The 23,508-nt window shown below is 41.9% G+C and overlaps 1 protein-coding gene across 3 annotated transcripts in view; it reads right to left on the bottom strand.

Moving 5' to 3' along the window:
• The window catches only part of UNC13C (unc-13 homolog C), a 908,495-nt gene that overhangs the window by 96,358 nt on the left and 788,629 nt on the right, over positions 1-23,508 (bottom strand). For all 3 annotated transcript variants that reach the window (XM_044279668.1, XM_044279669.1, XM_044279667.1), the window contains 2 exons: positions 19,137-19,193; positions 1,988-2,068 (listed from right to left, as the gene is read on the bottom strand). In XM_044279668.1, the coding sequence (XP_044135603.1) occupies positions 1,988-2,068; positions 19,137-19,193 (138 nt within the window). The remainder of the gene's footprint in view (positions 1-1,987; positions 2,069-19,136; positions 19,194-23,508) is intronic.

The following is a 23,508-nucleotide window of genomic DNA, read 5'->3' as shown; positions in this document are numbered from 1 at the left end:
TATACCCCCATGAGATAAGCCACTGCCAAAGTGCCTGGAAGCGTCTCTATTCCCATTGCATACACATAGATAATGGGTCAAACTGAACATGTAAGTTTATGTCGGAGTCGGGAGAGATAGCGGTCGGCCGAATGATTGCTCAGCCGACAGCTATTAAATGCGGGGAGGAAAAGAACTCTTAAATCATAAAATCTTGTAATTGCTAATTGTCTTAATACTGAAAAATATTGATCTGCCAGTTTGACACATACATCATGCCAACAAAAACTGTAAATAAAGAGTTTGCTATTTCCACTCCATACACTACAATATAGAATGTAAAATGGCACTAATCAGTACATTTGGCCTAAAGGAGAATATTAAACACCTATCACCCCCTTTAAGTTTTCGTGACAAGCAGAGAATTTAATGGCTAAGTCAAGTACTTACTGTACCTAAACGTGCTCCCATTGCAAGCCTTTGCTCAGATAGCAAGGGTATTGGGCCAATCAGGCTCAGTGCCAGCATCCCTTGCTCCCTCGCCAGTGGAATATTTAAGCAGGAGACTTATTTGCTTCACTAGCACTTTCTAGACCAGTTGTGAACTCCTGGATCTGTAACTTTTGGATTGCCCTGACTTTGCCTTTGACTACCCATTCTGTTACTGATGTTATCTCCTGGTTCTGATCCTGTATGGTATTTTGACTCTGCCTCTGTCTCTTGCTTTGGTCCTGACGTTCTTTCTGGGTCAGACTATGGCTTGTATCTCATTCTGCATTTGGTTTCTGATTATGTCCTTGTTGTTCTTGCCTCGTTATGACCTAGGCTGCCTGATTATGCTTTTACCCCCTTAAGTCCTGCACACTTTGCCAGGGTAGGGACTGTCACCCAGTTGCAGGCTGCTGTTTAGGGAGGATCATCTAAGTAGGTAGGTGTTGCAGGTGGAATTTAGGGCAGCACTATTCCCTAACTCTTGTGACAGGCTACATATTGCGTTTGGTTGAATTTATAATTTATAAAGATCCTACACCACTTTTTCTAATATGTTTGACTGTGTATAAAATACATGGATGGGGCATCTCATTTTACTAGCAATACCTCTGTTTTTTAACAATTTCCAGGCTGCCATAGCTATTAACAAGACATGAGACTTGTTGATAAATGTAAATACCACTGCACTGCGTAGAGGTACATACAAGTGGTGCACCATTATATAAATAAGGCACAAAATTAAAATTATTTTCTATATTTTGTATTTAGAAATATGTAACTTATAAACTTATTATAGCATCACCTACAGTTTGAGCCTTTTCTGCTATACCACAGCCACCTAACTAAATGTGGTGAGGTGCACATAAACGCTCAGTTTCTCTTCTCAACCCAGTATTATCGGTGTTTCATGCTCTAATTAGAAGGCTGCCACTGAATCTCTAGCTTCATCTCTGCTTGTCAGAAGAAAATGCTGGGCATGCACAATATCATTTCATCCTCAGACAAGCAGGGAAGATACTACATATGACCAGTATTATTAGGAGACAGCAGGATTGACATGCTGCAGAATGCCAGGGTATCAGGAGGATTACTTTGCAAGTATCTGGGAGAAGGGGGATCATTAGTAAACAACCATACAGAATGAAGAGAGAGCACCAAGTGGCATGGTGTTGTATTCTTTCACATACTCCAGCAATGGAGCGTAGCAATAGTCTAATCTGACCTACTACAGTATTTAATTGAATTGAAGCAATAAAAATCTTAGTACCATCTGTCTGAAAACTTTGAAGTATTCTTCCAGTGTTGAGCGAATGTTTCAATGTATATTTAATATGTTGTATATTCCCAAAGGCAAATTGCAACTTTGCAATGAAAAGGATTTGATCAGTTACAGAATCTTCAAGACGTAGCACAGAAGTGCTTTAGGGGCTGATAGTTATTTTTTTTTTAATAGAAATAACCATCTGCCGAAATTCTAAATTATCTTTCCAGGCTGTTGAATAGATGATCATGGTACCTTAATTGTGGCTAGAACAACCTCCATGACCGAACATTGTCGAGGTGTGAGACTTCTGGCTTCTTCTCGAATCACATGATCCTAGAAAATATAAAATATACGACAAATGAACCGAGATTTTACATAGCACGTGTGATCAGTTCCAAAAATGTTAATTAATCTAAATTCTGGTGCATTTATATTTCTTGGCCCATGAAAAAATAATTCACAGTAGATTAACTAGAATTATTAAATCAGAGGAATTCATGTAATTGTTATGCATTCAACCATTTCACTGACTAATGACAGGTGGGAGTCTGGATACAGCTCCAAAATTGTATCCGCCTTCAACGTAGCTCTTAGTATTCTTATTTGTAGATGGAATCCAAGATTATTTTTTTCCTGTACATTTTATTTTCTGATGATAATGTAAATAGCTGGTATTCTATAAGTAAAGAAATTAACTTTACACAACCTATTTGTTGGCTTACCTTGTGCAAAAATCTTGGTGCATATTGTCACATTTTAAGTCAAGCCCTTTCAAGCTAAACCATGCTCAGTCTATCTAAGCCATACTCCTTAGGAGCGGGCTACACCTCAACACTTGTCACACAACACCTGTCCTGGCCAGGATCACAGAGTAACGATGATCCCATAGAGAATGGAATCAGAGTATGAGTCGCACTAAATCCCACACTGCTACTCTGCGATCCTAGCCATAAGCAATGTCACCGTGTAGCCCTACTCTTATATGATTATCCCCAAGAACTGTCAAAGCACATACATTCAGTGCAAGGCATGAACACGTTTAGTTTAGTAAATCTACCCTTAACGTGGTTGTGCCACTATTGATTGTTATTTTAATATAATTCAGGATGAAAAATTAGTTGCTTTTGTAATTTGCTTTCTGTTTAAAAAATGCTATATTCCCCGTACTTTATTATAATGGTTTCCCCTGGTGTTTGATCTGTACAACAATGTGCATGTCCACCTACTCAGGTGGTTGCACATGCCCAGTTCCATCCATCAACTGCCACCAGTCATATCTACTGTTAGAAGCTGTGGCAGGTACAGGGGGAGAGCTATGGCAGAAAGGACACACACCCTGATTTGCAGTAGAAATGACACTCTTCCTGAGTTGCCAGCCTGATGAGAATCTACCAGAGGATCAAAAGCAATGAAGTTGATGATTCCTGCATCCATGTGAGGTAGAAGGCTGGTTCTAGCAATATTTATTAAGCACAATATTTCTATATGCCATTATTATCGCCTGAGCACGCACTTTAAATACATAGTATATAATGTATATGTAACAAAGCCATTGCATTACTTATCTCATGCTGTTCTTGGGGCAGTGAATTATATAGGTAAATGATGCCTGGCTCGCCAAAATGTGAGAGAGTACAAGTGGTCAACATGGAGTGAGCATGTCCTTTCTATTACAAGTGTATTACGTAGAAAGACAGAAAAATTGTGCATTTGTTGGTGCAAATCTATGTCCTCTCATAATGTGTATTTTTCAGTTGTTGTCTTTCAGGCAATCAAAAATATGCTAAATGTATTAAGAAGAAGGTCCTTTTAATAAATTTGACACAAACCAGTCCAACAAGACACTTTTTAGACTAACATGCAAAACGTCACCCTGTGTGTTCCAGGGTCACACTGACCAAACACTTCTTCAGGTCAGATCTGTTTAAAGCTTGTAAAAAATAAAATAAAATTAAAGTTGAACTTCCTGCACACTTATGGAAATGTGATAAGTCTCTCCGTGATGCCTTGTTAATATTCTCTATGTACAATTATAATCTTCTGATGTTTATTTGGGGAAATGACTCAACAGCAGGAAACTAATTTTTGAGTAGATTCAGTAGAGGTCACTTATTCTTAAAATGTACTTTATGAACAAAGGTATTGTATATCAGTTATTCATCTCTTTATTGAAATCTCTATACAAAGAGGCTTTTCAACGAAAAACATGTAATCAGGCAAAATCTCTTGAGACTCCATTGTATCGAAATGACGTTTCTGCAGAAGCATTAGCTTCAGAACACAAACATTCAGCAAGTGTCAATGCCGGTAGAACAGCAAAGTGACTTTGTAACTTGTGTAATAAGTTCTCCACTGGCTCGATTAAACCAGGCTTCCCTATCATTACAGACAGCAGGGATACCTGCACCGAGTCTACAGAGGATCGCTAGCACAACAGTGCTTCACACTTATCCAATGAAACATTTTCCTAACCTTTCATTTTCAAGAATCCAAAGTGTATTGGCTTCCCAAATGAGAAAGTGCCGTCTTTGTGCTATTTGTAATATATACAGCTAGGAATGGTTATCACGCAGACAAGGCGCAGTGAGAGGTTTCATGAATATAAAGTGTACAGATACCTCACAAATTTAATGACACTTGTGATGTATAATTTAACCACAGTGTTAAGATATGTGTGTCATTTAAAGGAATTCTGTCATGAGAAATGAGTCCTATAAGCTAAACATGTGGCAATGTCCCTTGTAAGACACTGAATCCTAAAGTGAGTTTATCAAATGCCCCTGTGGCTCTATATTCATAAAAAAGAGCTTTATATCGCCTGTCAATCACTTCAAAATGTGTCCAAGGGGACGTCTCATGGTGAAAGGTGCCTGGCTACAGCCATCTCGTTTAGGTGCCCAACGCCACCTTCTGAGCCTTCCCTTTCATTCGATCTGCCTACCTCAGTTCATCGCCGCCTCTCGTACGTCCGCTCGCTTCAGCCAGATCCTGCACCGGCGCACTAGGTATAACCTGATGCGCCCGGGCTGACTACTGGCAGCGGCCTCGTTTAGCGAAGTGCGCATGCGCCGGCGCGGGAACTGGCTAAAGCAAGCAGATGTACGAGAGGGGGCGATGAACTGAGGTAGGCGGATCGAATGAAAGGGAGGGCTCAGAAGGCGGCATTGGGCACCTAAATGAGATGGCGGCAGCCGGGCACCTTTCACCATGAGACGTCCCCTTGGACACATTTTGAAGTGATTGACAGGTGATATAAACCTCTTTTTTATGAATATAGAGCCACAGGGGCATTTGATAAACTCACATTAGGATTCAGTGTTTTACAAGGGACATTGCCATATGTTTAGCTTATAGGACTCATTTCTCATGACAGAATCCCTTTAAATGGAACCTGTCAACAGGCAACAATGCCTTGTAGGACTAACTCAGTTGAACATAATGTTACCTTTCACTTGGTGATCTGTTCCTTCACTCTAGAGAAAAGGTACTTTATATTCATATGTAAAAGAATAGTTAAATGCATCCAGGGCATCAAAAGACACTCTTTGCACCCTTGCTCCTCCTGCTTCTTCTATCAGCCTCTTCCTCTCATTCCTAAAGGACAGGACTAGGTTCCTCGCCTGGCCCTGACAATGAAGAAGAGGGAAGGGTTGCAGGGGAAGTAGAGGTGAAGGATGCACAGTGTGGCTTGGTCCCACCCTGGACACAACTGCTCATTTGCATATGGATTAAAGGTATTTTTCCCCAGAATGAATGAATCTGAAAAAAAATAAAAAAAATAAAGACAGCACTCATGTTTTACAAGAATAAAAAAAGTGAGGTCTTTATTCCATTAGCAGAAATCCAGGAGATACATCTACTAATAGATGCTAATGCTAATGGAATAAAGACCTCAGTTTTTTTGTTTGTTTGTTTTTTCACTTTTAGAACACGAGTGCTGCCTTTCTTCCTATTTTTTGATTACAGAAAGAGTGATTTTGGACCAGACTCCTCAAAGGGCCCACACCGAACTTCTCTATACGTGGACCAGGGGTGTTGTCTTATTTTTTTCTTTTTTATCCCTAGAAGGCTCTACATGTGCCTGATTTAACAATTAATTTCCTGTTGACAGATTCCCTTTAAAGTGGTTGTCTGAGGATAGACGTTGTTGGCAAATCACTCAGATATTCAACCAATGCCCATTTAGCAGAAGCCCAACCAATATGATTGTCACTAATTGCTGGAACAAAGTGGAAGTGGTGCTGTGAAAGTGTTGTTCAAAATGTTTCCTATCCAACCATCTTGGAGCATAGTTAGTTATAGGGAATGATTAGCCATGCATCCACAAGCTTGAGCAGGGTGGAGACCCAGTGATAACTAGAGGTGCTGCCACTTCATTTAAATAATGCACGGTTTGCAGACTTTGAACCAGACAATGGTGGCATTGCCAACCCCTTTGACAGCTGAGACAAATGTAGAAGTTCCAAGACTTCCATTTTACTAGTAGTTAGATACTCTGCTGTTCTGTAACTGACTGTTTGTATGATATTAAAATTACTTCCATTTATTTGTCCAAAGTTTCTTGTAGATTTTCTTGTGCATAAGAGCCTCAGGGGAAAACATTATATTTTCATTGAAAACAATGCAAGTCATACTTTGTAGCTTTTCTTCCCTAAGCATTTAGGATATTACTGTACTGAACTGTGACCAATAAACTGTGAAGAAATGAGTTTGTAATTTCATAGCTACACTCCTAGGTAATGATGGCTATTTTTTATTGGAAAAAACAAATATCTTTGTAGGAAAAGGGGATTCTGTCCAAAATAACATAATTCATCCATTATCTTTCTCTAGCTTGCTTGACGTGGTTATTCTGTAGCCATATTTCATTTTAATAAAGCCTTCATCAATGCCACACACCCAATACTGCTCAGGGTATGTCCACATAGTACTGTACTTAATTTGCAATGTAAAATACCCACTGCAGATTTATCACAGATTTCATGCTAAACATTGCTTGGGGGAAAATGAACAGAAAATCTGCAATATTAATTGACATCCTACATATTCTGCGTGGATTTTGTAGCCTATTAACCCTGAGTAGATGCCTTTAATCCTGAAAAATAACCAGTCTTTTTTTTTTTTTCGACAAATAATGGAAAGTTGTCACAACCTTATCTGTGTTACAATGCTCACTTAACCATGAACACCTTTTTAACAGTCTCTCTAAAAAAAAACTAATAAAAATAAACACACTCAAATCAATAATTATTAGTTTGGGATTGAGATTAGAATTTACTATATAAATAAAAGAACATGTTTTGTGAAAATAGTAGCTATTTTTTGTTTTATTTTGTTTCAGTCACTCTACTCTCCAACATGCCCCCCACCCCTGAAAATCTACCATCGCCCCCTGTTCTCTGATTCTTATCAATTCAGCATATTAATTGTGTTTAGCTGTCCTTGGATAGGTTGTGCTAAACAGAACATTTCCATCATTTTTCTGAAATGAACGGGGGTCAGGTGCTAACTTTCTATGCCAGTTTTTTGGCGTAAAAGTTTAAAATTTTGTAACAAAATGTGTTTCCATTTAGCTTTTCCCAACAACCTTACTAGTTTTTGAAAAAGTGAGCAGGGTATGGGCAGGAGGAGGTAGGCCGTGGGTAGGGTTTTCATAGTCTGACTCATTTAACAATATGGGAGGGAGAAAACTAGGGCAAATTACACTAGAAATCCACTGAAGGTCCTGACTGGAGTAGATTTCTATTCTAGTGTACAGACAACAGAAGATGCAACAAATTTAGTGTGTGAAATGCCAGTCTTTAGTAAATGACCCCCATTTTCCTTTGGTAGAAGTCCCCACAAATGACCAGATCTTTTATATAGATAAGTAATACACTGTCAGTTTACTACTGCTGTGAGGGAAGGATGTTATTTGCAATTATAATAGTAGATATAGAATAGGATAACAGTATGACAGTTCATTATTCTCTTGACAGGTCTAGATGAATGTGCCCACAAAAGAGCACTGCACCTATCAGTGTAATTTGTGATGCTCTAATTTGGTCACTACAGTAGGCTCTCTCTGGTTGCAGTGATGGTCTCAGTTAACTTTTTCAGTCAGACTATCTGCCATGCTAAAAGTTCAAACAAATGAAAGATAAATAGCCAGGACAGGAAGTGGACTACATGGAGTGACTTCAAAAATTATATCCAGAAAACCATCCACCTTTTTTAAAATTACATAGAACAGTCATGCATAGGTTGTTAATATATTTAAAAAAAAGTGTCCCTTCAGCATTACAAAAGATGGGTCTAAACTGAAAATGCAAACAAAGCCAAAGGACAAAAGTAGTAGTACAATAAATAGAAAATGGACATTACGGAGATGTTGGTAAGTGTACATATATATAACATACTGTATTTTTCGCTTTATAAGACACACTTTTTTCCCCCAAAAGTGTCTTATACAGCGAATTCTGACATTTTATTCTTTTGATGCTGATACAATGCCGGCCTCTATACTGCACATCGCAGCCTGTGATGTTTCAGCAGGGAGGGAGGAGGGGCTGGAGGCCGGCAACTGGTGTTGGAATCGCGGCAGGGCCCGGTGCAGTCACTGTACTCTATTACACTGGGCCCTGCTCACAGCATTTTTTATATTTAAAGTGTAGTCATGGGAGCTTTGTTAAAGTATCGCAATCCTCTGCAGTAGCGCAATCCTCTGTAGTACTCACTATCAAACTACCATAGCAGGCAGGCCGGCCAAAAACGTAACGTCACTCACTCAGACACACGCCTGCTCCTTCCACTTTATTAATGAAGCAGGTGGAGCAGATGGGTGACGGAGTGAGTGATGTTATGCTGCCGACCGGCCTGCCTACTATGGTAGCTTGATAGTGAGTACTACAGAGGATTGCGCTACTGCAGAGGATTATGATACTTTAACAAAGCTCCCATGACTACACCGGGCCCAGTGTAATAGACAGTGACTGCACCGGGCCCCGCGACGATTCCAACACCATTTGCCGGCTTCCACCCCCTGTATTGGGGGTCACTATTTACACAGGGACACTGTTATGGGGGATCTGTGAATGACACATATATAGCATAAGATGCTATATATGTGTCATTCACAGATCCCCCCCATAACAGTGTTATCCACAGATCCCCCCATAGCAGTGTCATCCACAGATCCCCCCAATAACAGTGTCAACCACAGATATCCTCATAACAGTGCCATCCTTAGATCCCCATAACAGCGCGTCATGCACAGATCCCCATAACAGTGCGTCATCCACAGATCCCCTCCATAACAGTGTCATCCACAGATCTCCCATAATAGTGTTATCCACAGGCCACCATTAGTTCAAAACCCACCAAAAGCACACCTTTTGGTTCAAAATATATATTTTTTTCTTATTTTCCTCCTCAAAAACCTAGGAGCATCTTATTAGGTGTGTCTTATAAAGCAAAAAATACAGTATATGTTTAGAGTTATATGGCTCATAACAGTGTCTGCATTGAGTCATTAACAAAGAAATCATGTCCAATTAATACATATGTATGTTTAAGGATATATTCTCAAGTGTCACATTTTGAAAAAAAAAAAACATTTAAAAACCAGTCACATTTGGTTGAATGGGGATATTTCTGTGACAAGCACCACCTCCATTCAGATAAATGGAGCAATCGCATAATTTCTAAATGAGACATAAAAAAGTCATCTACACTGCCCAAATCCCACTACACTTTTGAAAGTGGCACAGATGACCAAAAGTCGCAAAATTTGGCGCAACTACAAATGTGAACCAACAGATGCTACAATTTTATAGCAAAAAACTGGCTTAAAGGGGTTGTCTCACTTCAGGAAATAGCATTTATCATGTAGAGACAGTTAATACAAGGCACTTACTTATGTATTGTGATTGTCCATATTGCTTCCTTTGCTAGCTTGATTCATTTTTTCATCACATTATACACTGCTCATTTCCATGGTTACTACCACCCTGTGATTCAGCAGTAGTGGTCGTGCTTGCACACTATAGGAAAAAGCACCAGCCTATGTGCACTCCCATAGTCCCGGCCACCAGAGAGGCCAAAGCTTTTTCCTATAGTGTTCAAGCACGACCACCACTGATGGTTTGAAGAATGTCCGTAACCATAGAAATGAGCAGTGAAAAATGAATCAAGCCAGCAAAGGAAGTAATATGGACAATCACAGTAAGTGGCTTGTATTTACTTTTCTACAGGATAAATGCAACTTGCTGAACTGAGACAACGCCTTTAACACATTTAATAAATGTGCCCCTTAATTTTTAAATATATCGTTCTAAAAGCCTCAAATACATTATGAATAGTAGATATTCAGAAACCTATCAGAGTGGATTGGAGGTCAATCAATACCCTTTTTTAAATTCATTGTTTAATAAAAAATACAATGAATATACTTAGTATACTAAGGCCTCTTTCACACTTGCGTTGTCCGGATCCGGCGTGTACTCCACTTTCCGGAATTACACGCCGGATCCGGATCCGTCTTCAAAATGCATTCAGTGTTACTATGGCAGCCAGGACGCTATTAAAGTCCTGGTTGCCATAGTAGTAGTGGGGAGCGGAGGAGCAGTATACTTACAGTCCGTGCGGCTCCCGGGGCGCTCCAGAATGACGTCAGAGCGCCCCATGCGCATGGATGTCGTCACTCGGGAGCCGCACGGACTGTAAGTATACTGCTCCCCACTACACTTTACCATGGCTGCCAGGACTTTAGCGTCCCGGCAGCCATGGTAACCATTCAGAAAAAGCTAAACGTCGGATCCGGCAATGCGCCGAAACAACGTTTAGTTTAAGGCCGGTTCCGGATCAATTCCTTTCAATGGGCATTCATTCCGGATCCGGCCTTGCGGCAAGTGTTCAGGATTTTTGGCCGGAGCAAAAAGCGCAGCATGCTGCGGTATTTTCTCCGGCCAAAAAAGTTCCGGTCCGGAACTGAAGACATCCTGATGCATCCTGAACGGATTTCTCTCCATTCAGAATGCATTAGGATAAAACTGATCAGGATTCTTCCGGCATAGAGCCCTGGCGACGAAACTCTAGTGCCAGAAGACAAGAACGCAAGTGTGAAAGAGTCCTTAGTTGTTCTAGTGTTGGGTGGGATTTACAACTGCTACCTGCGTATGTGCAATTGGCATGTGATACCTTTTTACAATTCATACATGTTCTTCCCAGCAGGGTTAGAAAATTATTACAGTCTACTTCTGCCACAGTCAGGTAATTTCAGAAGTGTTATATCTAGTGGTGTAAAATTGTATTACACTTAGTTTTTCCTGTTACAAAGACTACTGCATTGTGAGTAATGCAATGCATTGCGGGTTAGTGGAACAGAAATCTCCAGGACATATCGTCAGAGCTGTCCTATGCATATCACCTACTCAAACTCCACTATCCTTGCAAAAACATATCTGGTAAGAGATCTACCTCTGTTTCAGGGACATGACGTTATGCAGAGCTGTTCAGTCAGTTGGTAACTGTTCTTCAGGGAGTTGTAATTATGGTTAGCTAGGCATGCAATCCGATGTATAGGCAGCCATTTTACCATTGTGCCTTTACTGTTAATGTAAATATTATAGTACATGCTATCATATACTTAATACTTATACATGCTATTTGTATTCTTGTAGTTTTACCAATCATAAACAATCTCACACTCACGCGTACCATGCGGAGAGTACAACCTGTTGACCAATAAACAAGTTAGACTACAAAGAACAGTCATCTTATTTGGAAAACAGGAATGGTTTATGCTGAATGTCAGACTGCACACTGTGAATGTGTAAGAAGACAGAACAATAGGAGATAGTAAAAATAAACTGGCTTTTCCTCTAGTAATACTGGCAGAAGAGAAGGCCGTATGTTCTAATGCACTGATGGCAAACCTTTTAGAGACTGAGTGCCCAAACTACAACCCAAAATCCTCTTATTTATCTCAAAGTGCCAACACAGCAATTTAACCTGAATACTACAGACCAATGTAGTATATATTCTATGTATATCATCATTAGCTATAATAGCCTTCTTACATGTACGCTGCCCTGTGCTGATGAATGGCAGGAAAAGTCTAAGGCATATTGGTACACCCTAGACTTTTTCCAGGGTGCGGGTGCCCACAGACAGGGCTCTGAGTGCTGTCTCTGGCACCCGTGCTATAGGTTCACCACCAACAGGGGCTTTGCTAGGTTTTAAAATTTGGGCCTGGGCCCCTGATGTTTTGTCCCAGGCCCCGAATATACTGCCTGCCAAATAGATCCAACTGTATTGCCATCCTCAGGACGGCAATACAATTGAATCTAATGCCTTGCAAGGGCTAAAGGACCTGTGATGACATTACAGTCCATGCGATCAGTTCTAAATGCAGTAGCTGAAAAGGACCTGCGATGAAGTCACCATTATGTGACCAGTGCAGAAGCTGACGACTCAACAGTGAAGAGAAGTCCTGGGAAGAAGCTGGGTTGAAGTCTGCTACATGAGGAGAGGTAAGTGAAGGGGTAGATTACTTAGTGTGAGAGGCAGAGCAATGTTGGGAGTTGCTGAAGTTATTTATGTAGGACAGTGGGGTGGAGTGATGTTATTTACATGGGACTGAATATTGAGGGGTGATGTTATTTACATGAGGAAGGGGTGATATTATTTACGTGGGACTGTATTTTGGAGGGGGCTGGAAGATGGTGTGATGGTATTTACATGGGACTCTATGGCGGAGGAGGGAAATAATATTATTTACATGAGACTGAATAGTGGAGGGGCTGAGGAATTATTATTTCTGAGGACAGTAAATAGAGGAATATATAGGGGGCTTTCTAAATACTGGGGACGCTTCAAGATGAGTATTATAACAGTAGGCGGCAATATAAATACTGGGGGCACTGTGTGGGCATTATAACAGTAGGGGGTATTATAAATACTGGTGACATTAAAGAGGACCTTTACTACAATAAAAATCTAAACTAAGCATACAGACATGTAGAGCGGTGCCCAGGGATCTCCCTGCACTTACTATTATCCCTGGGCGCCGTTCCGTTCTCCCAGTATAGGCTCCAGTATCTTCATATTTTCGGCTCAACTGGGTGGAGCCTGCCGGCGTCTCCTTCTCCCAGGCTGGAGCGCTGGCCAATCAGGGATAACAGTAAGTGCAGGGAGATCCCTGGGCGCCGCTCTACATGTCTGTATGCTTAGTTTAGATTTTTTTATTGCAGTGAAAGGTCCTCTTTAAGTGTTCTTATTACTACTGGGGGCTCTATAGGAGGGACAAATAGATCCGCATTATTTCTATTAAGAGCATTATGGGGGGGCCTTATTACTACTGAGTAGTCTGTAGAAAGCTTTATTAACACTGGGATAACAATAGGGGGGGGGGGGGCTTATTTCTACTAGGGGCTCTGTAAAGACATTATTAATACCAGAGGGCTCTTCTACTAATGTAGGCACACTTGGGGAGCACTATCAATGTTGGGAGCACTGTAGGTGCAGTATTACTAGGGAATTCTAGAAGGGAATTACTATTGGTGGGACTAGGATGAGTACTATTAGTATGGGGAGCACTCATTTTTCTTCAGGATAGTATTTGATGGTAGAAAAAAGTGAGGAAGCTAAGATGTGTTTCATACTCTGCAGAGACGGTGCGGCTGAGAGAAGTTGTCCGGATCGAATGGAGAAGATGATGACAGAGAAGATCTACATCAGAGGAGACGTATCCTGAAAGGCCCTGAATGTGAAAGGTACATGCTGCTGTATAGCAAGTACAGTAAAATGTCTTCAATGCTAGTTTTTGCAGGGGGGAAGGGTTGGGGGCGGCGATTGGTTGATTTTGAGAATTGGGCAATATTCATTGGGGCTTGGGTCCCGGATCTTTTGAGACCCTAGCAACGCCCCTAGCCACCAATGTTCTAATGAGTGACAAGTTGCACTGTGGAATGGATGTGCTTCCTATTAAAAACCGTTTTGAGTGATGATATTTAGCTGGTTACAGCAGCTTGGTGTATTGCACATTAATAATTGCGTCTCACACAGAATCCCTGAGGAGCAACTAAGGAAGTAAAAGACAGTGCACAAAAATGACAGCCCTGAATAAGGAAGGTGGGATATTTAATAGAGTTTTCAAATATTTACCATCCCTAAAGTATATAGATGTAGCAAATGTTAATTTGATAGTTAAAGGGGTTGGTCAGTATCTATGCACATGGGAACAGCACATGCAGGCAGCTAGTAATAAGCATTATTAAACTAATGAAACTGATATTTGACAGTTTAATATGAATAATTCATGTTTACACACAGGTCCATTCCCCTATGTGCTGGCGTAGCACTCCGAAAATGGATGCTGATGGGCATTCCATCCATCTGCTGCCTTCCTTCTCTTAGGCCCCTTTCACACGGGCGAGTTTTCCGCGCGGGTGCAATGCATGAGTTGAACCCACACTGAATCCGGACCCGTTCATTTCTATGGGGCTGTACACATGAGCGGTGATTTTCACGCATCACTTGTGCGTTGCGTGAAAATCGCAGAAAAAAGCAGGCCCCATAGAAGTGAATGGGGCTGCGTGAAAATCGTAAAAAATCGCAAGCATCCGCAAGCAAGTGTGGATGCGGTGCGATTTTCACGCACGGTTGCTAGGAGACGATCGGGATGGGCATCCGATCTTTATTATTTTCCCTTTTAACATGGTTAAAAGGGAAAATAATGACGTCATCAAAGGTCCTATTCCTCACAGAACAAGACAGAAGAGATGCCGGCTGCGCGAACAAGTGGATTAAGGTGAGTTAAATTATTTTTTATTTATTTTGTAACCCCTCAAGCCCTATTGTACTAAGCATTCTGTATTCAGAATACTATTATTTCCCCTTATAACCATGTTATACACAGCACCATATACACTGTTTATGTCATGGTCTTACCTTCTTACTACTCTCCTTCGTTTGACATGTGCTGGCGGCCATCTTGGTTTCTGGGTTTCTTGTAGCCTCCCACCCTGCGGCTTCTCCTTCCCACTGGGAGGAGCTGGATGCCTAGCTCATATATATAGGAGGTCTGTGGCTTCAGTTCCTTGCTTGGTCCTCCTGTGTTCACATGCTTCTAAGACTGCTGCTGCTTCTGGTTCCTGATCCTGGCCTCGTCTGACTACCCCGTTGGTTCCTGATCCTGGCTTCGTCTGACTACCCCGTTGGTTCCTGATCCTGGCTTCGTCTGACTACCCTTCTGGTTCCTGACCTCTGTCTCCGCAAGACCCTGCTTCGGTTTAGCCATTCTTTTGGACTTTTGCTTACGGCTTGCTTTTCAATAAAACCTTCTTATTTTCCACTTATCTCTTGTTGTACGTCTGGTTCATGGTTCCATGACATTAGGACCAAGCCATGAATTCTGACGGTACAGGGCCATCCTCGCTACCTACGCTGGTTGCCAGACTTGATCAGCAGGATCACCTGTTGGGTCGGTTCGCTGTGGCGTTGCAAACCCTGCTTGAACGCACGGCTCATTTCGCTTCCGTTGCCGATGGGTCGGTTGTCGCTCCTGGGCCCGTTCCTACTGCCGCTCCGGTTGTTGCGCCAGAGTCTACCCCGACACCTGTTGCTGCGCCTGCGGTGTCTCGGGGTATGACCGGTTCTGCCCCCCTTCCACAGCGCTTTGGGGGAGAGCCAACTCAGTGCCGAGGTTTCCTTAACCAGGTGGGCATTTATTTCGAGTTGCTGTCACGTTTTAATTACGTGGTCTCCTACCTACCCGGTTCCAAGAACATCAGAGCGGATGCCTTATCACGGCAGTACTCCGAGCTGTCCGGGGAGGAGTCGATTCCGACTTCGGTCATACCTCCGAATCAGATCCTGGCCGCCATTCGCACCAGCCTGACCTCTCCCCTGGGTGAGCAGATTTTGGCGGCTCAATCTGGTGCTCCCTCTGGGAGACCCAACGGCAGGTGTTTTGTGCCTGAGGAGTTGCCCATTCGGTTGTTGCGAACCTACCATAACTCCAAGGCCGCGGGGCATCCTGGAAAGAATCAGCTGTCCTGGGCTGTTTCACGTCTGTTCTGGTGGCCTTCTCTACGTTCTGACATCGCCGCATATGTAGCGGCATGCTCCGTTTGTGCCCAGAGTAAGTCCCCTCGGCACCTTCCGTTGGGCCTTTTGCAACCCATAGCCACCGGGGAGCGCCCATGGTCACACCTGGGGATGGATTTCATTGTGGACCTCCCTGCATCCCGAGGCCATACGGTCATTCTCATGATTGTGGATCGGTTTTCCAAAATGTGCCACTGTGTTCCTCTCAAGAAGTTACCCTCTGCACAAGAGTTGGCCACGATTTTCGCCAGGGAGGTCTTCCGGTTGCACGGTTTGCCCAAGGAGATTGTGTCGGATCGGGGGAGTCAGTTTGTGTCCAGGTTCTGGCGCGCCTTTTGCTCCCAGTTGGGGATTCATCTCTCTTTCTCCTCGGCCTACCACCCTCAGTCCAATGGGGCCGCAGAACGATCCAATCAGGCCTTGGAGCAATTCCTTCGTTGCTATGTCTCCGATCACCAAGACAATTGGGTTGACCTCCTGCCTTGGGCTGAGTTTGCCAGGAACACGGCAGTGAACTCTTCCTCTGGGACGTCTCCCTTCATGGCCAATTATGGGTTCCAACCTGCCGTGTTACCGGAGGTATTCTCTCCCCAGGATATTCCGGCTGTGGAGGATCAGCTTTCCGTCCTACGTGCTTCTTGGGTACAGATCCAGAGGTCCCTTGAGGTCTCTGCGCAGCGCCAGAGACTCCAGGCTGATCGCAGACGAGCGCCCGCTCCTTCCTACCAGGTCGGAGACCGTGTATGGTTGTCCACCCGCAACCTCAACCTTCGAGTGCCCACTCCCAAGCTGGCGCCTCGTTTTGTTGGTCCCTTCCGAGTGCTTCGCAGGGTAAACCCGGTAGCCTATGCCATTGCGCTTCCTCCTGGCATGCGGATCTCCAACGTGTTTCATGTCTCCCTGTTGAAGCCATTGGTGTGTAATCGTTTCACTTCCTCGGTTCCTCGGCCCCGTCCGGTCCAAGTGGGCAATCGTGAGTAATATGAGGTGAGCAATATCCTGGACTCACGCCTGGTCCGCGGTCGGTTGCAGTTTTTGGTCCATTGGCGTGGTTATGGTCCAGAGGAGCGTTCCTGGGTTCCCTCCGCAGATGTCCATGCTCCTGCTTTGCTCCGAGCCTTCCACGCACGCTTCCCTCAGAAACCGTTCCTTACTCCGCGGAGGAGGGGCCCTTGAGGGGAAGGTACTGTCATGGTCTTACCTTCTTACTACTCTCCTTCGTTTGACATGTGCTGGCGGCCATCTTGGTTTCTGGGTTTCTTGTAGCCTCCCACCCTGCGGCTTCTCCTTCCCACTGGGAGGAGCTGGATGCCTAGCTCATATATATAGGAGGTCTGTGGCTTCAGTTCCTTGCTTGGTCCTCCTGTGTTCACATGCTTCTAAGACTGCTGCTGCTTCTGGTTCCTGATCCTGGCCTCGTCTGACTACCCTGTTGGTTCCTGATCCTGGCTTCGTCTGACTACCCCGTTGGTTCCTGATCCTGGCTTCGTCTGACTACCCTTCTGGTTCCTGACCTCTGTCTCCGCAAGACCCTGCTTCGGTTTAGCCATCCGTTTGGACTTTTGCTTACGGCTTGCTTTTCAATAAAACCTTCTTATTTTCCACTTATCTCTTGTTGTACGTCTGGTTCATGGTTCCATGACAGTTTAGCGGCTGTGCTTGGTATCGCGCCCAGCACCATTGAAGTGAATACCAAGCACAGCCTCTATTCAATGTACAGCACTGTGTTTGGTAAGGTGTGAGAAGGCTGCATCACTCACAAACAGTTGATCAGAGGGGGGGGGAGGCACCAATCAGATACTGATGACCCATTCTGATGATAGGTCATTAATATCAAAATCTTGAAAACCCCTTTAATAATGCTTATTGCTAAAGGCATGCATGTGATGTTCCCAGCACACGTGCAGCTTGTAATAGATACTGGCTAACCCCTCTGACTATACATCTGTATATTCTAAGGGATGTTAAATATTGTTAAACTCTATTAAATATCCAACCCATAGCCAAAGGTCAAAATTAGAGATGAGCGAAGTATGCACAAATTAGATTCTGCTGCTTATCCGAATTTTACAAAAAAACTTTCTTTGTGACGAAGCGCATTTCTTTGTAAGTCGTGGGTGCAGTGACAGGGAGTGGTGATTGTGAAGCTCTCTATCATTGTACCCCTCAGATGCCACATTCATGGCCGATCACGGCATCTGATGTGTGAAATTTACTTATTTCATCCATTTACTTGTGATTGGCCGGCCTCTGTCATCTTGATTGAAGATCTGGCGAGAAATCTTTTGTGGCCCGTGGTGACATCATACATCACCATGCACAGGATTTTGTGCGAGATCTTCAAGCAAAATAATGGCAGCTGGCCTGTCACAAGCAAATGGATGAGGTAAATATGATTTTTTTTTGGTTTGTTTTTTACGCTATTTCAGGTAAAATTAATTTGCTACCATGAAGCATGAGGAAATTCGGCTTTGCAGTGAATCGAATTTATCCTGAAAAATTCACCCTACACTAATCAAAATGGTGGCACTTTAGAAGGATTTGCTTATTATATGAATTTTGTTACTAGAAGCCTGAAAGTGACATTGTTATATTATATCAATATCTGTTTCTTAAGGCCCCTTCACATAAAGCAATTATTAGGAACTATCAGTTAGTTCCCAATAATTGCCTGCACATCAGAGGAGGTGAGAGCTGCATTTACATGCACCAATTATCTCATATGAGGATGAAGGATTACTACTATGATCGTTTGTCCCCTTAGAAAACCACTGTTTTAGGGCAGCAGATTGTTTAGATGGCGCAAACTACTGCTCATCACGAGACCGCACCAGGGATGCTTTCACCCTAGGAACTAGAAAGAAAGAATGGTGACAGGGATTACAATGAGACATGAATAATAAATAGTGTTGGGCGCGAATATTTGAATCACAAATTTTAATCGCTAATATCACCACTTCGAGAATTTGCAAATATTTAGAATATAGTGCTATATATTCGTAGTCACGAATAGTGTTGATAATGAATATTATAATCGCTAATTTATCGCGAATATTGGCACTTAGCAACATCCCTAGAAACGAATAGGAAAGTTGACTACCCGTAGTGTTGATCGCGAATATTCTAATAGCGAATTTATGTTGCGAATATATTACATTGCTGATTTTCGCAATCAAGTAAATATTGACTGGAGATCACGAATTCTCGAGTTTGCGAATATCATGAATTCGAATATTGCCTATGCCGCTCATCACTGATAATAAAGGCTAACGTTACTGTGGCAGGTGATTAACTACTGATTTAACAGCATTACCTTTAATTTAGACAACTGTCCAAGGTCTTTAGCTGCGCTGAAAATCATCTGAGCCCCCTGGAGAAAATAAAGACAACAGGTTCATTATCCAAATAAATTCAAAGGAAACAATCATGAATATTAATACTGTCACATTTAAATACAATTGAGGAAGCAGGAATTTAATTCAGAATTCAAGCACCGCTTAATTGATATACAACAATGTTTTGAGAAATCACATTAAGTTCAGGCAGCATGCATTCTTTGTTCTATATAACTCCGGTATCACCGGATGAACCTCGTTCATGAAAGAACAATTCATTCACCTTTCTTCACACATTTAAATGAAGGAGGAAATATGGGAAGAATTCATTTATAAATAGAATGAAAGATTAATTAAAGAAAAATATCACCTCCCCTCCCCTCCCCTCGTCCCAAATGGAGAGCTGATGTTTGAGCACTTTCAATTAACTAATCCACAATGTACAAAGAATAGAGGTCCTTTGTCTTCCCATATGAATAATCTGGTGGTTGAGAATGTGTGCTGCCGTTCCATTCTTCTCTATAAGACTGCCAGAGATTGCCAAGCACTTTACTCAGCTTCTCTATGTGGTAGTCCATACATATGAATGCAAAGGCAGTGTGCACACTAAGCCTAATAGGTGCCACTTGGTCTGTACAGATTACTTTTCATCATTATCATCACAGGTAGGATTACAATGACAGATGACACAAGGATCCACCATTTACAATAGGTGATTGCCAGAGCTTATTTATTCTTCCCTTGTACAATGACCTCTGCACAGGGCACAGAGCATGTCTAAAAAACTCTCCCATAGAGGTCAATCATTTCCCTACTGTCCTTTGGACCTATGGTCCAGTTGTAAAGCATATCTTTAAATGCTGTTAAGAACAGATCAGGTGAGATGGCAGGCACCTTAATCATTTCAGGAGACAGAAAAAAAATGTACAATCAGAAAATAAAAACAGATTAGAAAAAAGGGATATAGACTGACAAGCAAAAGGGTAACAAGGTTTCGAACTTCTGACTTTCAGGCTCCATATCTCACCATCCACTATAGCTTTGAACGTGAGACTACTATCATTTTATAGACAATCATCTTGGCTATCTCATACATAAATGGGACTTGCAACTAGTTACCATATGATTAGCTATGCAGATTCTTGTCATGTAACCGTATTGTCACTGTTTTGCTCCTGGTGGTGGAACAATCTTTTTCTTCTTGTAGACTACAAATTACAACCTGATCTCACATTACCTAATAGCGCATTGTGTTATTAGGTTGATTCCCAAGTGAAAGGTCACTGGTTCAAATCCAGGAGCAGCCATGAAGAATATTTCCAAATAAAAGAGAAACAGCATCATCCAACTCATTAATAGAGGTATCTCGGCCAAGAAAATGTTGGCCCGTAAAAAGGTGAAGAAGCGATGATTTCAATATCATCATAAGAAGCGTTGGCTTGAGTTTGCAAAAAAGTACAAACAACAGACAAAAGAAGATTGGAAACGGGGGATTTGGAGCTATGAGATGAAAGTCAATAGACTGGGTGCAAAGGGGTCTGTAAGAAACAAGGTAAAAGGGGACTAATGGATCGAGAAATTGAAGGAACTGTCAAGTTCGAAGTAGGAAGCCTGATATGGGGTTGTTTCACAGCCAAAGGCATTTCATATTTGACCAGGATCGATGATGGTCTCAATGCTGAGCTATATATTAGTATCATACAAGATGAGTTACTTTGTACACTCGAGTACTATAGGTATGAAAAGGATGACATATTGTTCCAGCAGGAAAACAACTTAAATCATACGTCGAGATTGGTGAAGAAATAGTTCAATGACAATGAAGTAGAGGGGCTGGATTGGCCTCCACAGTCCCCAGACCCAATCAAACTCTTGTGGGTAGAGTTGAAGAAAAAGCTGTATTCGTACCCAAGTAAGTCGATTAGTATGCACCAATATTGGAAATGTGAGGAAGAGACCTGGGAACAGATTTCTTTTGAGACATGCTTGAATCTGATCGAGAGTGTGCCCAGAAGGATTCAGGCAGTGTTGAAAGCCAAAGGTGGATTTACAAAACACTAACAAAATAATAAAAATTAAAATTTAGACTTTTAGGAGCAAAACAGTTGCAGTGCAGTTACATGACAAAAATCGCCATAATTAATCATATGCTAAATAGTTGCAAATCCAATTTATGTATGAGATAGCCAAGATGATTGTCTATAAAACGATGATATTCTCATATCTGTAAAGAATAAATCAAGGCAACTGGACTTACTGTAGATTTCTTGAAAAGGTTTCACTCGTTCTTCCAACGAGTTTTCTCAAGAATGAGTGAAACATTTTCAAGAAATCTACAGTAAGTCCAATTGCCTTGATTTATTCTTTACAGATATACCATGACCTGGATAAAGGAGAACCTTCACAGACGATGATAGTCTCACTTTCGAAGCTGTAGTGGATGGTGAGATTTGGAGCCTGAAAGTCAAACGTTCTAAACATTGTTACCCTTTTGTATGTCAGTGTATGTCACTGGTTTTAACTGGCAAGCAGAAAAAAAATGATAGGTGACACATTCTATTTAATTAAGAATATATTTTCCCCATTTTTATATTACTATATTATTATTTTTTCTTCTACCATTATGGTGAGGTCATGCATTTTCTGACTTCCAACACTGCTTCTCCAAAATCATTCTGGATTAAGCAGTAGAGTCTCAAAGTCCCAGTATTGCCCTGTTGTGTTAGGACACAATGAAGAGATCCCTCATAGATTTCCTCTTTACAAAGAACATCATAAAATAGTTATATAAAAATGGCTGCTGTTGTCAAATGTCTTATTATTGGTTAACACTATTAGTACAGTTGCATTGTGATTAACACAATTATAAGGGCACTATTATGCCTAGCATAGTCGCATGGGCACTGCTGTGGTGGACACATCTATGCATACTACTGAGGCTGGCAATCAAGTACGGACACTTATGGGAACTTCTGTATTTTTATCTATAATATAAACTGGCTTTTTTTATAGGATTCTTGTAGCTGTGACTTTGATAGGAACTACAGATGAGCAAATTTATTTGTACAAATCCATTCCTTTATCAAATAGACTTCTTGAGCAGGGAGGGGGTATCCCTACTGCTCAAGAGGATCCCCTCCCAAATGATTGATGGAGGGAGCCTCTTGAGCAGCAGGGCTAGCCCCTCATTGCTCAAGAAGTCTGATTGATGTACAGAACGACTCATGCAAATTGATTTGCTCATGTGTAATAGGGACACTTGTTGGAATTATTACACTGGGAACTGTGAAAATGCTGTTGTGACACATTTGTATTGCTGCCACTGTGGTTTACATATTTATAAAGGGACTGCTGTGATTAACTTAAAGGGAATGAGTCACCTTCATGTCTTTCCTGCCAATTAAAACCAGATAGTAATACATATTTTTTCCTAATCAGTTTATATTTTGTTTGATTTTCTATGCAGCATTAAATGGCTAGTCATCTTTCCAGTATTTAGAGATATGCCTTACAGCAGCCACATGGGTCTGGAAGGAACATCTTGACATCTATGGGACGATACATGTTCTGTGACCTATGCAGAGGTCATTAATGGAGGGAGGTCGAGTAGATAAACTGTGACCATGAGCTATTATAAAAGGTGGATTTTATGTTAACCTATACAAATATTTATCTTTCATTGTAAGTTTATCTGTGATGATAATAAGATGACTGCTAAAATTAACAAATTATTAGGCTTAGGCTACTTTAACACTTGCGTTCGGGGCTCCGCTTGTGAGTTCCGTTTGAAGGCTCTCACAAGCGTCCCCGAACGGATCCGTCCAGCCCTAATGCATTCTGAGTGGATACGGATCCGCTCAGAATGCATCAGTCTGGCACCGTTTGTCCTCCGCTCCGCTCAGCAGGCGGACACCTGAACGCTGCTTGCAGCGTTCGGGTGTCCGCCTGGCTGTGCGGAGGCAAACGGATCCGTCCAGACTTACAATGTAAGTCAATGGGGACGGATCCGTTTGAAGTTGACACAGTATGGCTCAATTTTCAAACGGATCCGTCCCCTATTGACTTTCAATGTAAAGTCAAAACGGATCCGTTTGCACTATCATGAACAAAAAAAAAAATAAAATTTTTTTTTTTGTTCATGGTAATGCAAACGGATCCGTTCTGAACGGAGCCACCGTCTGCATTAATATGAGCGGATCCGTTCAGGAACGGATCCGATCGAACGCAAGTGTGAAAGTAGCCTTAGTGACTACTGTGCAAATGTTAGGATTTAAAAAAAAACCTGTAAAAATATATATAGTGACATGTTTGTTTTTGTTTTTTAAATCAGCACAATTTACAAAAAAAAAG

Source organism: Bufo gargarizans, chromosome 2, assembly GCF_014858855.1.
Source record: "Bufo gargarizans isolate SCDJY-AF-19 chromosome 2, ASM1485885v1, whole genome shotgun sequence".
In the NCBI taxonomy this organism is placed as follows: Eukaryota; Metazoa; Chordata; class Amphibia; order Anura; family Bufonidae; genus Bufo; species Bufo gargarizans.
This window is presented reverse-complemented; position numbering and strand designations above follow the sequence as displayed.